This window comes from Peromyscus maniculatus, chromosome 3 (genome assembly GCF_049852395.1).
Source record: "Peromyscus maniculatus bairdii isolate BWxNUB_F1_BW_parent chromosome 3, HU_Pman_BW_mat_3.1, whole genome shotgun sequence".
In the NCBI taxonomy this organism is placed as follows: Eukaryota; Metazoa; Chordata; class Mammalia; order Rodentia; family Cricetidae; genus Peromyscus; species Peromyscus maniculatus.
This window is the reverse complement of record NC_134854.1, coordinates 51,645,243-51,661,884: the sequence shown is the minus strand read 5'-3', so window position 1 is coordinate 51,661,884 and position 16,642 is coordinate 51,645,243. Positions and strand designations below refer to the sequence as shown.

Here is a 16,642-nt window from a genome sequence, read left to right as displayed (position 1 = left end):
GAGGCCAGCCTGCTCTACAGAGCGAGATCCAGGAAGGGCGCAAAGCCACACAGAGAAACCCTGTCTCGAAAAAAAAAAAAAAAAAAAATTTAGTCTCTGCCAGGTGGTAGACCTTTTGAGACTCCCTCCCCCCCCCCCCATACACACACCTGTATGCAGTAAGGCATCTTTATTTTATTTATTATTTTGTTTTGGTGCTGAGAACAAAACAAAACAAAAATACTTACTAGGCGAGTATTCTATCATGAATCTAAATCCCCAACTGCTCTACGTTCTTTTAATTTAGGGGCTTTTCGTTTGTTTGGTTTGGATTTTTTTTTTTTGCATTTATTTATTTTGCCTGTGTGCATGTGTTTGTGCATGTATGTGTAATCAGAGAACAACTTGCCACTAGTTGGGTCCTGGGGATTGAACTCCAGCCTTCAAGCTTGGCAGCAGGCACCTTGACCCACTGAGATATCTTATGGACCCTTGGTTTACTTTTTTAAGCTGCTTGAGCACCTCCTTTCTCCCAGTGATTTCTCAAAACAAGGCACTCAAGACCCAGACCAATGTCCTCCGTTATGTCGATGTCATCTCAGTTAACACCCAACCAAAAAACAAACAAACAAACAAACAAACAAACAAGCAAGTGTATCAGGCAGGATGTAGGATGAAGGATGTAGAGCGAAAAGGAACAGGGCAGCTTCACGGGTGTCAGTTGAGCAACAGGCATTTCCTCTCTGGGCTTTCTCCTGATCTGACCAATTCTGGCACGCAAGCCAGCTGTGTGCGCTAGGTCCTAGCCAGTACCTCACCTAGGGCTTCAGGCTCCTTGCAGGTGGGAGAGATTGCCCTTCTTTCCCTTTCGCTTTCTCGGGCCACCGAACCTGACGCCAGGGACCGGAACTACAGTTCCCACCTTGCAGCAAGGCAGGAGGAAGAAGGGCACCGAGGGCTGCGAAGGAAACCAGGAGAAAAAAAAGCAAACACTACCTGCTCGCTAGCCAGCAAGGTGAGCCGGGACAGGTAAGCAACAGGTGAACCCAGGAGGTGGAGGCTGCGGGGATGTGGAATGGTGTGGTCTGGAAGGACTCCGCGGGTTTCTCCTTGCAGGGCTTGCATTTTAACTTGAAGGGGGGCTTTTGTGAGAGCCCGGGCACTTTGAGGGGAAAGAAGAGAAAGGAGACTTGGAAACAAGGTTTCAGCTCCAGTTACAGTGGTAAGATGCCGGAAGTAGAATGGCTTTCTTTAGTTGAAAAGACGCAGAAGGGTAAAAAAGTGGTTTGATTGTATCTCTGCGGGATCATCTCTCCGTAGGTGATCTCAGGGGCACCCAGGGGGCCCAGACCGTCACTGGCCTCTTTAAAGCCTTTGGTTTCTTCGAAAGTATAGACTAGGTATTTGTGTGCATTTTTATTTGTCTGCCAAAATAGACGGGAGCATTTGTATGCATTTTTATTTGTCTGTCAATATAGGCATGGGCTTTTCTTTTCTCTCTCTCTCTCTCTTTTTTTTTTTTTTTTTTTGGTTTTTTGAGACAGGGTTTCTCTGTGTAGTTTTGGTGCCTGTCCTGGAACTCGCTCTGTAGCCCAGGCTGGCCTCAAACTCACAGAGATTCGCCTGGCTCTACCTCCCAGTACTGGGATTAAAGGTGTGCACCACCACTGCCTGGCTTGGCATGGGCTTTTCTATGGCATCAGAAAACCAAAGAATAAATCAATGAGAGGCGAGGGTGTCTTGGGACAGGAACAGTTCACTGAACCTCAAATTCAATCGCCAAAGTATTGTGGGGATTTTGGTCTCATGAGATATTTGGTAAGGAGACCTAACAAAATGTGTGAGTGGTGGTTTAAATGCCGAAGCACCTGCCCTTTCTGGAATATGCTTGCAGCTTGAAATATCTGCTGAGTTATCGTGTGGACTAGGAATTCAACATGTTGCTACAGAGCAAGGGGAGCTCTGGGAATGGCAGACAGGAACCCTGAGCTGCCCCAGGGCACAGTTGTTTTCAGGAGAAATCGAGTTCCTTGAGATTGAAGATATTTAAGCACAGGTGAGTGCCGAACAGAGCTGCGCCAAGTGGGAGTGTAGATGCAGGTGAATGGTGTACTTATTGACTGATGGTTCTCAAATCCCATCAGAATCACCCCGGGGACATGTGCGTCTGTTGTTTCAATTTTTATCTGTGTGTGTTCATGTGTGTACACATCACGTGGCAGCCGTAGGTCAACTTCATGTATTGTCCTCAGCGCCGTCCACTTTGGTTTTGGAAACAGGACCTATCATTTGCCTGGAGTTCACTGAGTGTGCTAGGCTGGCTGACCAGGGAGCCCCAGGGATCCTTTGTATCCACCTCCTCAGAGACAGGATTACAAGCATATGGCACTGTCTGACTTTTTTTTCTATGTAAACACTCATAAAATAAATTTTTAATGTATTTATTTTATCTTATGTGTATGGATGATTTGTTTGCAAATATGTCTGTGCTCTGCATGCATGCAGTGCCCATAGAGGCCAGAAGACAGCATTGGACCCCTGAAACTGGAGTTTCAGATGGTGAGGCATCATGTGGGTGCTAGGAACCAAACCTGGGTCCTCTGAAAGAGCAAGCAATGCTCTTAACTACTACTGAGTCATTTCTTCAGCCCCATAAATTACTATATATGTTAAATTACTATAGATATGTAGATAGGTAGATAGATAGATAGATAGATAGATAGATAGATAGATAGATAGATAGATAGATAGATAGATAGATAGATGTATTGGTCTGAGGTAGGTTCTAAGAATATATATTTTTAATTATCTCCTCCAGCTAATTCTGATAATCATTAAGTTTGGCAAATACCAACATTAGAAACCTTTAAGCTGCTAGGCAGTAGTACCAGCACTCGGCAGGCAGAGGCAGGTGGATCTCTGTGAATTTGAGGCCAGCCTGGGCTACAGAGTGAGTTCCAGTACAGGTTCCAAAGCTACACAGAGAAACCCCATCTCAAAAAACCAAATAAAATAAAAATAAAAATAAAAACCTCTAAACTATTTTCTTTTCCATGCTAGAATTTCCCATGGAGCTCTCCCCCACCCACCCATCCACCAAGTTTCACTATGCAGCTATCCTAAAGCTTGCTATGTAGACCAGGCTGGCCTTGAACTCATACAAATCCACCTACCTCTGCTTTCTGAGTGCTGGGATTTAAGTTGTGTGCCACCACACCTGGCCCTGCCATATCTTTCTAACTAAAGTTTTTAAAAATATCCTCAAAATTCTAATTTCCTGTTTGAGAAAAATGGAGCACTACCCAGAAGGCTACGTGGGTACCGGCAAGATGGTTCCAAGGTGAAAAGCACCTAACTTCAGTTCCCAGCATCTACTTCAAGCTCACAACTGCCTGTCACTCCAGTTCCAGGGCACCCCAAGACCTCTGGCCTCTTCAGGCACAGCGCACTTGTGTCCTCTTCCTTAAGCTGGCTTCCCAGTCAAATCTTGTCAGTTGTCATGAGTTGACTGGGCAGCTAGGCTTCTGGTGGCTGGGGGCATGTTTTCCACCTGACTGATGGCCAGGGAGTTACTCATGCCAGGTAGGCATTACCTTCACCATCCTGCTTTTTGGGCACCTCATCTTCAGGAATGGGATTTCCTCGGGTCTCTGATTCGGTAAAGTTGACTACACTCTGTTCCCATCAAAGAATGGCCATATCAGTGTGAGGGCTTTTCTGAAGCTGTGTCCACATATACCTGGGGTGGGGGCTTATGGGGCAACTCTCTACGCCTCGACAGTCATTGGCATCCTTCACTACCCCAGCTTGTCTTCTACTGGAGCCCCCGTGCAGGAGCCTGGTAGGTGCTCACTAGAGAAAAACTGACTGCCGCCTTTCCTCCCTAGGTCTGTTCTAGGAAGCCAGAGCCATGCAGTTCTCCAGCTCAGCCAGAGCAGCAGACGAGAACGTGGACTATTTGTTCAAGGTCATCCTCATCGGAGATTCCAATGTGGGGAAGACGTGTGTGGTGCAGCATTTCAAGTCTGGAGTCTACATCGAGTCCCAGCAGAATACCATCGGGGTGGACTTCACGGTGCGCTCCCTCGACATAGACGGCAAGAGAGTAAAGGTCAGAGGAGCACCAGGGGTAGTTCCATTGTCTGAGCTAGAGCCCCTGTTTTAAGCAAGGTATAAACATGGAAGCCATAAAAGAGGATATTGCTACATCTACCTAAAGGTCATAATTTCTACAAACCATAACTGTGATAAACAGTCAAGAGAGGAATGACAGACTGCAAATATCTGCAATAGAAAGAAAGACTAGGTTCTTTGACACGAAGGGAATTTTGATAAATGTCCAAGAAAAACACCAGCAACTGTGTGATGGTACATATTTAGAATCCCAGCATAAGATTAAGGCAAGGAGATTGAGGCCACCTGGGCCACATATTGAGTGCCAAGCCTGGCTGAGCTACCACATAGTGAGGACCCTCAAAAATAGAGAGTTAAATGAGGTAGTGCATGCTTTTAATCCTTGAACATGGGAGGCAGAAGGAATTGGATCTTTGTGAGTTCAAGGCTAGCCAGAGCTATATAGCGAGACCCTGTCTCAAAAATAAACAGACAAAAGACCAATGACCAAATATAAAAAGTGGCCACAGACCAGAAAAAAACTTACTTCACAAATTTTGTAAGAACAAAGTCAGACCCAGCATGATAGCTTGCCACCAAGTCTGATCACCTGATTCCCTTCCCTGGGCCTTAGTAGGAAGGACTCTGCCCTGACCTACACACGTGTAGAGGGCAAGAGGTCCATGGGTACACAGATAAGCACCGGAGAATCCAGGAAAAGTCAGACTCGTAGTCTTATCTCTTCAGGGAAAGAGATGTTCCCTCTCTTCCTCCTGGGAAAAAATGTAGTTTGCAAACTGTTTAATCCTTTGCTCTTTGTAGGGCCAGGCTTCACCCAGATCTCCTAGAATTTATATTTTTTTATCCCAGACTTTCCCCCTAAATCTTGAGCATTGCTCTAAGTCCATTAAACCCATCCTTTAGGAGAGATGCCACTTGTTCTTGATTAAACAGCCTAAGTAACTTCCCTCCCCCACCCAAGACAGCGTTCCTCTTTGTAGCCTTTGCTGTCCTGGAACTCTCTCTGTAGACCAGGATGGCCTTGAACTCAGAGATCTGCCTGCCTCTGCCTCCCGAGTGCCGGGATTAAAGGTGTGCTCCACCACTGCCTGGCGAGTTCTCTTTTATCTTAGGCCAGGCCAGTCCTGACTCCCACAGGCGTTATGTTTACCTCAGCCATTCTTCCTAGACCCTAAATCTTGAGCACTGTTTGTAAGTCAACAGAGCCCATCTTTATGGAGGAAGCCATTTGTACTTCATAAAAAGTCTCAGGTAAACATGTCTTAAGCTTTGTTGTACACAATGGATTGAGTTAATTGCCATCAGAAAACATTCTTCCAAAATTGTGCTGTGTTTAAATAACGGCTAAAATAAACAACCTGGTGTCAGACTCCAAAAGTTTGGCCCAGCACTGGCTAATTAAGTCAGGCTGAACCGAGTTTCATTTGTACCTCCCTTACCTGGATCATTTCCCTGCTGACTGTGAGCTTGCAGGTACCCACACACACTTGTGTACCATGGCACAGACACACACCATAAATAAAATGTAATGAAAAATAACTCATGTATAGATTTATATGTAGACGCCCACTGTTACTCTCAAAGAACTGTAAGTAGTGGGACATACTGTCACATGCCTGTAATCCTGGCACTGAAAGGACTGAGTCAGGGAGATCACAAGTTTGCACCCGGCCTGGGCTACATAGACGTTGCCTCAAAATAAATACCTAAGAAGATATTGGGATCATTGGGAAAATTTTAATATGGTGTAGATAATTAGATGACAGCAGGGAATTGTTGGTATTGTGATTATGTAAATGAATGTTTATTTGTAACCTGGAGTAGTGGTAAGTCCAGAATTCAAAATGTAGAGGCAGGAGGATGACCACAAATTTATAGCTAGCACTTTGGTCTGCTTCATGAGTTCCAGGCCATCCAGGGTTACCTCATGAGACCCTGTCTCAAAAAAACTAAAAAGAAAATATCTACTGTATCTGTGTGCTGATGTGCGGCCAGCTGCTAACGAGAATACCCTGTCTGTGTGCTGATGTGCGGCCAGCTGAAGAGACTGGCTATCAAAGAGCAGCACAGGAGGATGCTGAAGGAGGAAATCTTGATAATTATTGAGTCGCAGTGATTAAAGACTCATTTTTCTATCCTCTCCTGTTCATGACGTGTTAGCAATTTGTCTTTAACGGGTAAAAGGGGAGGGGCTGGCGAGGCTCAGCAGGTAAAGGCCCTCGCCACCAAGCCTGACGACCCGAGATGGTCTTCTGTCCTCCACACATGCACTGTGGCATGTGTATGGCCCCCAAGCCTCAGACATGTATTTTTTTCTGATACTGGGGATTGTGACTAGGACTTTGTACATGTTAAGCAAAATCCTCTTGCCTGGGCCTTGTGAGTAGCTGTAATTACCAAGCCAGGCTAAAAGATCAGTTTTTATATAAACAGCATGAGCCAGGGACCAGTGCCCGTCATAGAGACTCATGCCTATAATCCCAGCACTTGGGAGGTGGAAACAGGCAGATCAAGAGTTTCAGGCCAACCTCAGCTACATACTGAGCTCAAGGCCAGCCTGGGCCATATGAGACTATCTTAAAAACAAAAAAGTTTATACACAGGTATAGAGAGATGACTCAGTGGTTAACAGCACTTGCTGCTCTCAAAAAGGATCCAGGTTTGATTCCCAACACCCACATAGTAGTTCATAACAATGTATTCCAGCCGTGAGGTGGCTTGTGCCTTTAATTCCAGCACTCGGGGAGGCAGGGGCAGGTGTACCTCTGTGAGTTTGAGGACATCCAGGACATCCTGGCTACACAGAGAAACCGTCTCAAAAAAAGAATAAAATCAAAAACAATCCATTCCACTTCATAACCTCCAGTTCTGGGGTATCTGATGCCCTCTTCTGACCTCTGTAGACACCAGGCACAGATGTGGTGCACACACACACAAAAGTAAAAACACATAAAATGATTCTTAAAAAATGTTTTTTAAAATTTAGATACTATTGGAAGGTGTATAAGTTGGTGCTGATGCGACCCATGCTTGGGACAATGGAGAACGTTGTGATAAGGATGTTACTGAATGTGAACGGTCTGAGCGGTCCTTTAAAATCAATGCAGTTCTAGAAAGCACCTTCTGGCCCTGCCTGGCCCTACTGAATCTGAATACATTGCAGTAAGATGTGGGGATTTATTTGTTCTCGGAACTTGCTCTGTAGACCAGGCTGGCCTCGAACTCACAGAAATCCACCTGCCTCTGCTCCCTAAATGCTGGGATTAAAGGAGTGTGCCGCCACTGCCGCTGCCGCTGCCGCTGCCACCACCCGGCTTTGTTCTTTTAAAAAGTATATTACTTATTTGCCGTGTGTGCCTGTGTGGGCATGCCTGCCACTGTGTGTGTGTGTGTGTGTGTGTGTGTGTGTGTGTGTGTGTGTGTGTGTGTGTGTGACAGCTGGAGGCCCACCTGCCAGAGTTGGCTCTTTCCCGCCGTCATATGGGTTCCAGGGATCGAACTCGGGTCCTCAGGCTTGGCAGCGGCACCTTTACCCACTGGGCCATCTTGCCAGCCCACAGGGAACGATGCGTAAGGTGACTTGGATGAAGGGATGTCCGCGTGGCTCTAACTCTCTTCCGTCCCGCAGATGCAGGTGTGGGACACCGCGGGCCAGGAGCGCTTCCGTACCATCACCCAAAGCTACTACCGGAGTGCCCACGCAGCTATCATCGCCTACGACCTCACGCGGCGGTCCACGTTCGAGTCTGTCCCTCACTGGATTCATGAGATAGAGAAGTATGGAGCGGCTAACCTGGTCATCATGCTGATCGGTAGGGCATTTCCCCAGCAGTTAGCATTTCTAGACCCGCCTCTGCCCGTGCTCAACTTGCTTCCCTCAGTAGTGGACTATGAAATCCTAAGAGGTGGAGAGTGTGGCCACCGCAGCCAGCAGAATAACCATCCTTGGGAGGCAAAAGGCAGTTGAGTTGACAGGACTACGTAGCTGGTGTTGGTTCAGACTTCAGAAGTCTGACCCCAAGTAGTTTGTTTTAGGCGTATTTAAGCACAGCACAATTTGGTGAAAACTTTCCTGGTGATAACTAACTCAATCCCACGTGCACAATAAAGCATAAAGTAAACTAAATAAAGATTGGCCTGAGTACAGGCCCGGGGGTGGGGGGTGGGGTGGCGCACGCCTATAATCCCAGCACTCGGGAGGCAGAGGGAGGCGGATCTCAGTGAGTTCGAGGCCAGCCTGGTCTACACAGTGCCCCAGGACAGCCAGGGAAACCCTGTCTCAGGAGCCACTCAGATGAATGTGACCGGCCAATGAATGACTACTTATGAGTGTGCCAACTCCTAAGTGAAACCTTTAAAAACCAACTAAAAGGTTCATTGGAAATTGGTCATGTGATCCCAGGTCTCTGGATGATGAGGCAGGTAACTGGAGAGTTCAGGAGGGGCCGGGGAGGTGGTTCAGCCAATGACACGCTTGCCGTAAAAACATGAGGACTTGAGTTCAGATCCTCAGCTCCCAGGTCAAACTCAGGTGCTGCAGCACTCATGGACCTAGAAACGGGGAGATCCATCCAGTTCATTGGCCAGCCATTCTATCTGAGTCAGTGAGGTCAAAGTTCACTGAGACCTTATCTCAAAAGAAAAAAAGAAAAGTTTGGGAGGTGACTGACTTCTTGTGGTAGGTTATGCTGATGTCTGCCTTATAAGGTTCTTAGGCATATGGAATTTCTCTTAGGATGTCTATCAAAGGGCTGGACATGGTAGTGAGGGACAACTATTTCAGAATTGAGAATTCATCAGCTTCCGGTACGTTTGGTGTTCTATAAAAGCACCAGCAAGGCCTGGGCCACCACCTATGGGCTGTGACTATGTAACCAGGTTCAGGCTAGCCTGGGCTACATGAGAACCTATCTCAAAGAACACAGAGTGGGTGGGCAAGAGGGCTGAGTGATAAAGGCACTTGCCACCAAACCTTAAGACTTGGGTTCAATCCCCAAGAGAAATAACTCTTGAAAGTTGTCTTCTGACCTCCACGTATGTGCTGTGGTATATGAGTACACCACACTCCCAACACAACAAATAAATGTAATCTTTTTGTCTTTTTCTTCCTTTTTTTTTCCCCTTCAGTTTTTTGAGACAAGGTTTCTCTGTGTAGCCCTGGCCAACCTGGAACTCACTCTATACACCAGGCTGGCCTCGAACTCAAAAATTATCCTGCCTCTACCTCCTGAGTGCTGGGAATAAAGGCATGCACCACCACCACCTGGTTATAAATGCAAATTTTTTTTTCCAGACAGGGTTTCTCTGTGTAGCTTTTTGTGCCTGTAAATGTAATTTTTTAAAATTTTCAAAAGTACAAAGACAGGCCAGCTGGTGGTGGCCCACACCTTTCATCCCAGCACTTGGGAGGCAGAGGCAGGCGGATCTCTGTGAGTTCGAGACTAGCCTGGGCTACAGAGTGAGTTCCAGGACAGGCTCTAAAGTCTGGAAAACCAAAAACCAAAAACCAAAAAAAAAAAAAAAAAGTACAAAGACAGCAGGAGGAGAAGGGACAGGGGGAGGGGGGAGAGGGTTTGTTTGATAAAGGCAGGTTATATCACTGTTATAGTTACACATCTCCCATCTGCAGGAAACAAATCGGACCTGTGGGCGAAGCGGCACGTCCTATTTGAGGATGCCTGCACACTGGCGGAGAAGTATGGCCTCCTGGCTGTCTTGGAGACATCTGCCAAGGAGTCCCGGAACATAGATGAAGTCTTCGTGCTCATGGCGAAGGAGTTAATTGCCCGCAACAGCCTGCACCTGTACGGGGAGCCCATCCAGCAAGGTCTCTCCCAGGATTCCAGCCCAATATTTGTGGCCCAGGGCCCCAGCGAGAACACCCGCTGTAGTTGCTGAACATGTGTGGGAGGCCAGCGTCTCCAGGCCGAGCCCTCCTCCTGGCAGACTCTGAGGAAAGGGGACGCCGCTGTCCTCATGGACTCCTGGGGAAATAAGGACTCAGGCCCTGGGGGGAAAGGGTTAGGATGGACTTTCCCGGTCCTGGTCTCTGTCTCCCAACACCCCAACTGTTTTATAGTGGAGTCTGCTTCTCTGTTGTACAAAGACAGCCGTGAGAGGAAGGAGAGAGCAGCAATATGCAGAGAGGATACTGGAACGTTCTAGATTTGGAAACAGCCCAGGACGGGGTAGGGGAAGGCCTATAATGAAAAGCCAGACTGCTTCCTGGCAGCCACAGCCTGGTCTTCTTCCCGGGGAGCAAGGGCTGTTGGCTCAAGGCCAGAAATGCCATCTTGCCAAAGGGTCAGGAACCAGGAGGCAGATGGAACTGGCTCCACCCCGTCCATGTGTTTGACCATGGGTGTGTGTGTGTGGAAGAGATGCTTACCCTGAGTTCCTAAAACATTAAATTATCTACTACACAGAAGTCAGTGCTGCATTGAAATTAAATAGTCTCCAGACAGTGGTGGCGCACGCCTTTAATCACAGAACTCAGGAGGCAGAGGTAAGTGGCTCTCTATGAGTTCAAGGCCAGCCTGGTCTACAGAGAGAGTTCCAGGACAGCCAGGAATGTACAGAGAAACCCTGTCTCAAAAAGCAAAAAAAAAAAAAATTGCTCTATAGATTCTTTGCAAACCAGTATTGCGTCGTCGCCCTCCATAAGCTGCAGCTAAAGAACAGCTGCTACCGTCATCGTGTGGTGGAGCGGTCCCCACTTTCAGAACTACAAACAGAGGGGACAGCACTTGGTGAGCACGTCTAACATCCTAGCTTCGATGTCGTTCACGAGACCTCTCTCCATGCTGCTAACTTGGCTGTCTGTGAACACCAATACTTCACCCACTGCTTTAGAACCCGCTTAAGGGACCTGTCTGAGTCATTTCTTCAAGACCAGCACAGTAGTCTTCCAGTTCTGTCATTTCTTCTGTTATAACGACTCTCCTGGGAATTCTGGGAAGGAACTATGGAGGACTGCTCATCTTCCTTTTCATTTTCAGAACTGTCACTTGAGAGACCTACTTACTATTCTTCCCATTTGAGACCTACTGTTCTCCCAATCTACAGACAAAGAAAAGGAATGCTAAGTAACTTGTTCATCAAATGACAGGCAGCTTTTGCGGTGCTATGCAGATCGGGTAACTGAAGTCTTTCAACTATTTATGTCTGAAAGCACCAAATAAAAAAACAAACTCGGCGCGAGGTGGATGGGAGAACATGCTTGGCGGTAGAGCGCTAGCCTAGCATACAGTAGGCCCTGGGTTTAAGCACCAACATTCCAATTAATGAATGAATAAATGACTAAATAAGTAAATACACACTTTTTTGAGACAGCCTTGTGTATCTTAGGTTGGCCTTGAAGTCACTGTGTAGCTAAAAAGGACCTTGAACTACTGATTCTCCTGTTTCCATCTCCCAAGTTCTACAATTACAGATGTATACCATCACGCCTAACTAAAAAAAGTCTTTTTTATGGGCTGGATTGATGACTCAAAGATTAAGAATGTTTGTTGCTTTTCCAGAGGACCTGAGTTCACTTCCCAACACCCACGTTAGGTGCTCATAACCGCCCTAGCTCCAGGAGATCTGATAACCCTCTTCTGGTCTCCATAGACACCCACACGTGTGGCATACTCTCTCACAAACATATACACATAAAAACACATCTAAAATATTTAAAATCTAGGCTGGGTGTGGTGGTGCATGCCCTTAGTTCCAGCACTTAGGAGGCAGAGGCAGGCAGATCTGTGAGTTTCAGGCCAGCCTGGTCTATAGAGTTCCAGGGTTACAAACAAAGAGAAACCCAGTCTTGAAAAAAGTCAAACACACACAAAAAATAATAAAAACAAAATAAAAAACTAAAATTAAAGTCTAGCTATAGCATATCTTTAATTCCAGCACATGGGAGGCAGAGGCGGATAGATCTCTCTGTGTTCCAGGCCAGCCAGAGCTACATAGAGAGACCCTGTCTAAAAAAACCAAAAATCCCTGAGTTTAAGGAATACTCCTGCCTCATCATCCTGAGTAGCAGGAACTTCAGATATATTCTGTTGTGACTAGCTTGGATATGTATTTATAAATAACTGCAACTTCATAGGCAAATTCACAAGAATAGTGGCAATCTCTGGGGGTTAAAAAAGAAGAGATAACTGAATATCAAAAGCCCAAGTGCTCCCTAGGTTGCCCTAACGCTGGTGGTAAGTGGTCTGTTCAGTTGGGAAAACAGGCCTTAAGGCTCAGTGCCCACAGGGAGACAGTAGAGGTCAAACTCACAAAGAACTTCAGACCGCTCAGCAATCTGAGGAAGACTAAAGCATGTGTTTAAAATAATTACAGGGCCAGCGGTGGTGGTGGTGGTGGTGGTGGTGGCGCACGCCTTTAATCCCAGACCAGAGAGATGGCTCAGAGTGTTGGAGGTGCTTATGGCCAAGGCCGACTACCTGAATTTGATCCGCAAGATTCATACAGTGGAGACGCAGAACCAACTCCTGCAAGTTGTCCTCCGACCTCCACGTGCACACAATGGCATGTACACACACACATACACACACACACACACACACACACACACACACACACACACACAATGGCATGCATTTATATATATATATATACAACAAACGAATGCAAACAATGGCATGAACACACACACATACACACTGGCATGTACACAATGGCATGTACATACATACATGCACAATGACATGTACATACACACAATGGCATACACACACACACACACACACACACACACACACAACAAATACGAACAGTGGCATGTACATACACTCATAATGCATTCCCAGGGGCTGGCAAGAGCATACTTGACAAAATAATACAAACAAACTCTGGGCTTCAAGCACCAGTACCAAGTGTGGTAGTACATACCTATCATTCTAGCACTTGGGAAACAAAAGGACAATTAGAAGTACAGGATCATCCTCAGCTACGCAGCAAGTCAGAGGGAACAGCCTGGGGTATAAGAGATCCTGTATCAATCAATCAAACTATTAAAAACTAAAGCTAGTGTTATGGCACACATTCCCCCCCACCCACCCAGACAGACTTTCTCTGTGTAGTCCTGGCACTTGCTTTGAGACCAGGCTGGCCTTGAACTCACAGAGATCCTCCTGCCTCCCCAGTGCTGGGATTAAAGGCATTTCCCCAACTGGCTATTGTGGCACACATTTCTAATCCCAGGAGGATCACGAATTCAAGGCCAGCTAGGACTACACAGTGAAACCCTACTTCAGAAGACAAGCACCGCTGGTACTTTATTTGTTTATTTAGTTTGAGACAGGGTCTCACTATATATCCCTCTCTGTCCTGGAACTCACCAGACAAGACCAGACTGGACTTAAAATTCAGAGATCACCTCTGGCATGGTGGGTCTAAAGGCATGTGACACCATGCCCAGCAGCACTCAATCCCAGTACTCTGAAGGCAGAGGTGGGTGGACCTCTGTGAGTTCCAGGCCAACTGGTCTACAGAGGGAGTTTACTGTGTAAGTTTACTTACTGTGTAGCCAGCCAGGCAGCACTAGATAGTAAGACCTTGTGTCAAAAAAGATGGACAATCCCCCACCCCCGCACAAAAAAACAAAAACAAAACATCAAAACATAAAACAACAAAGTAATTTGCACCTTGAGAGGAAGCACACACCACCAGGTGACTGGAATGCCACCCTGCGGGTGCACACCAATTCTTCCTTGCTCTACAATTCCCACTAGCACCCTGAAATTCTCAGTTTCTAGGATTATACACTTTGGGGAGTGATCTGGATTCAGACAGTCCTCCCTACAGGTTACTCATGTAAGAAGAATCCACCTCAATACCGGCAACATCTTATTAACCAGTCTGGGCTACTGTTGAAATTCTCAAGCACACACTTGAAAGGAACTCAGATGTATAGAATGGAGGGATTTTGTGGATTATCTACACAAAAGTCTTGCCTGCTATAAAGAGTAGGGCAGGCTTTCCCAAAGCTTCTTAGGCTCCTGACTTGCCTGTAAAACCATCCCCAGTGGACTTGGCCTCACAGACTCAGCACTGGACAGGCTGGGTAGAATAAAATTATGGCCATTTTCACATATCCCCAATATTGTGTATCTGGCAACCAGGGAGTTGCATGAAAATCAAGATCCCCAAAGAATGCTTTGGAAAAATAAAGATATGTTTCCTTATTTATTTGTCCGGGGGTGTGAAATGCATGAGGGAATACTTGTTAATATTTCATGGTTCATAAATCGTCCCTGAGGATGCTGTGGTGTAGCAAGTGGGGTTTCCAGCTTGCTAATACTGGCGGCCAGCAGAACCTGTAAGAGGTGTACATCAGTGCCTGCCTTGAGAAGCCTTGGCTTGGATGCTGAGTAGCCTGTCAAAAACCATCTGCCATGGCTCCAGGGGCCAGTGAGGCTAGGCTGCGTGAACTGGTGAACAAAGATCTGTCTGCGAGAGTAATAATGAAGAAAATGCAGTTCCTCACACCTGAGAATGTTGATCTAGTCCTTCACCCGGGGCTGGACACCGAACAGTCTTGAGAGCCAACATCTGAGCTGATGAGATGACTCATCCACCACGACTTGAGGACCAGAGTTCAGTCCCCAGGACCTACTTGGTGGAGGGAGAGAACGGACTCCTTGCCCAAGCACACTCATGCATGCACACACACATACACACAAAGATGTAATAAAAATTTCAAATACAGTCTTTAAAAAAGTCAGCGTTTACATGGAGTAATGGCTCAAGCAGACCTCTCCCATGGCTCTAATTTTTCCCCTTTATTTACAGCTTGTAGAGAGTTTTTCATAAACTATTATTTTTAAACTTTTTTTTCTATGTTTTATTTTGCCTGCATGCATGTCTTTAAGGATGTTAGATCCCCTGGAACTGGTTATCCAGACAGTAGTGAGCTACCATGTGGGTGCTGGGAATTGAACCCATGTCCTCTGGGAGAGCAGCCAGTGCTCCCAACCACTGAGCCACCTCTCCAGCCCTTGTAGAGACTTTATTAAAAGGAGAAATTGCCTCTGATCCCAGAAATGCCCATTATTAGTGGTTTGCAATATAGGATGTACTGTGCAGTCCAGGAAACCCAATCATTAAGCTGAAGACAACTCCACGCTTCAGCTGAGCTGGGCCAGATTGTTAGCCAGGTGAGCTGGTGCACACCTTCAATCCCAGCACTTGGGAGGCAGAGGCAGGGGGATCTGTTAGTTCCAGTCCAGCCAGAGCTACAAAGTGAGATATTGTCTCAGCCAGAGGGGGGAGGAGAGAGAGGGAGGGAGGGAAGGAGGAAGGAAGAGAGAAAACAATAAAAAACCCTAAATGGTCTACAGAGATTTGAAGCCCGATAGATATTTTGGCTTCTCAAAGCTGGTTGGATACCACACAGATTTTGACCCAAGTTTGTTTAGCATCTGTCCAGAACCCAGAACTTGTCATGTGTATGAGTGTTTTGCCTGCTGTAATGTCTGTGTTCCTTGTGTGTGCCTGGGGCACCAGGTCAGAAAAGTGTTAGATCTCCAGAAACTAGTTAGGGATGGTCAACAGCCACCATGGAGGTGATGGGAATTGAACCCAGGTTATCTGGAAGAACAAGTTCTCTTTAATGGCTGACCCATTTCTCCAATCTGTTTCTTTTTTGCTACAGGTTCCGTTTTTACTTTTATTTTTGAGACAATGTTTCATTCTGTACCCCTGGCTGGCCTGTAACTCACTTTGTAGACTCTGCTGGCCTGCGGAATTCCCGCAGGCCTTGTCTGCTGCTCTGCCATTGCGGCTAAAGGTAGCTTTAACTAAATCTCTAGTGTCCTACTTATAAACAAGACTCAAGATTCAAAGGCAGGGGTGAAAACCTGTTAATTCAGAGAGGCTGAGCAGCAACTAGCTAACCTTCTCTCCTTGCTGGTGTCTTCACCAAAACAAAAAAGCCATGACACTCCAAATCCCTCTATCTCTTCCAGATGCACTCTGATGCTCTATGATTCCTTTCTGTCAACTAGTTGCTACCTCAGCCTCCTGACCCAAGGTTAGTTAATTTTATTTAACCAACAGAAATGCAAACCTGTGGTTCAGCGTAACTGATATCCCCAACATTCATGCCGTCTGGACTTACACAGTCCCTTAGTCTAAGGCCACAGGAAGAACGAGAAGAGGGTAAACAGCACCAACGGTCATGACCAGTCTTTCTTCACCGCATCACACCTCCTCCCAAGCCCAAACCTCAGCACCAATGGTCACGACCAGTCTTCCTTCACCCGTATCACGCCTACTCCCAACCCCAAACCTCTGGTACAGTTTTCTCACCTTTTTTTTTTTTTTTTTGGTTTTTTGAGACAGGGTTCTTGAAAGCTGGTTTTGGTGCCTGTTCTGGAGCTTACTCTGTAGACCAGGCTGGCCTCAAACTCACAGGCCTGACTGTGCCTCCTGAGTGCTGGGATTAAAGGTGTTTGCCACCACCACACGGCTTTTTTAAAGATATATTAGCCAGGCTGATATATTAGCCAGTTTCAGCCTTTAATCCCAGCAC

At 46.5% G+C, this 16,642-nt stretch overlaps 1 protein-coding gene across 4 annotated transcripts; it reads left to right on the top strand.

Moving 5' to 3' along the window:
* Window positions 1-853: 853 nt before the first annotated feature.
* Window positions 854-10,540, top strand: Rab19 (RAB19, member RAS oncogene family). 4 transcript variants are annotated; one of them, XM_076566451.1, is made up of 4 exons: window positions 854-1,008; window positions 3,867-4,054; window positions 7,742-7,925; window positions 9,743-10,540. In XM_076566451.1, exons 2-4 carry the CDS (start codon window positions 3,890-3,892, stop codon window positions 10,009-10,011), a joined length of 618 nt encoding a protein of 205 aa, XP_076422566.1. In that variant the 5' UTR covers window positions 854-1,008; window positions 3,867-3,889; the 3' UTR covers window positions 10,012-10,540. The 4 variants fall into 4 exon arrangements, with proteins under 4 accessions (XP_076422566.1, XP_015864170.1, XP_076422565.1 ...); XM_016008684.3 differs by having other exon boundaries at window positions 861-1,008; window positions 3,867-4,090; XM_076566450.1 differs by having other exon boundaries at window positions 862-994; window positions 3,867-4,090.
* The last annotated feature ends 6,102 nt before the right edge of the window (window positions 10,541-16,642 follow it).

Coding starts and splice junctions, on each gene's coding strand:
- Rab19 (XM_016008684.3), top strand. CDS start 3,890: ATGCAGTTCTCCAGCTCAGCCAGAGCAGCAGACGAGAACGTGGACTAT. Junction 4,091..7,741: donor TAGACGGCAAGAGAGTAAAG/GTCAGAGGAGCA, acceptor TCCGTCCCGCAG/ATGCAGGTGTGGGACACCGC. Junction 7,926..9,742: donor CCTGGTCATCATGCTGATCG/GTAGGGCATTTC, acceptor TCCCATCTGCAG/GAAACAAATCGGACCTGTGG.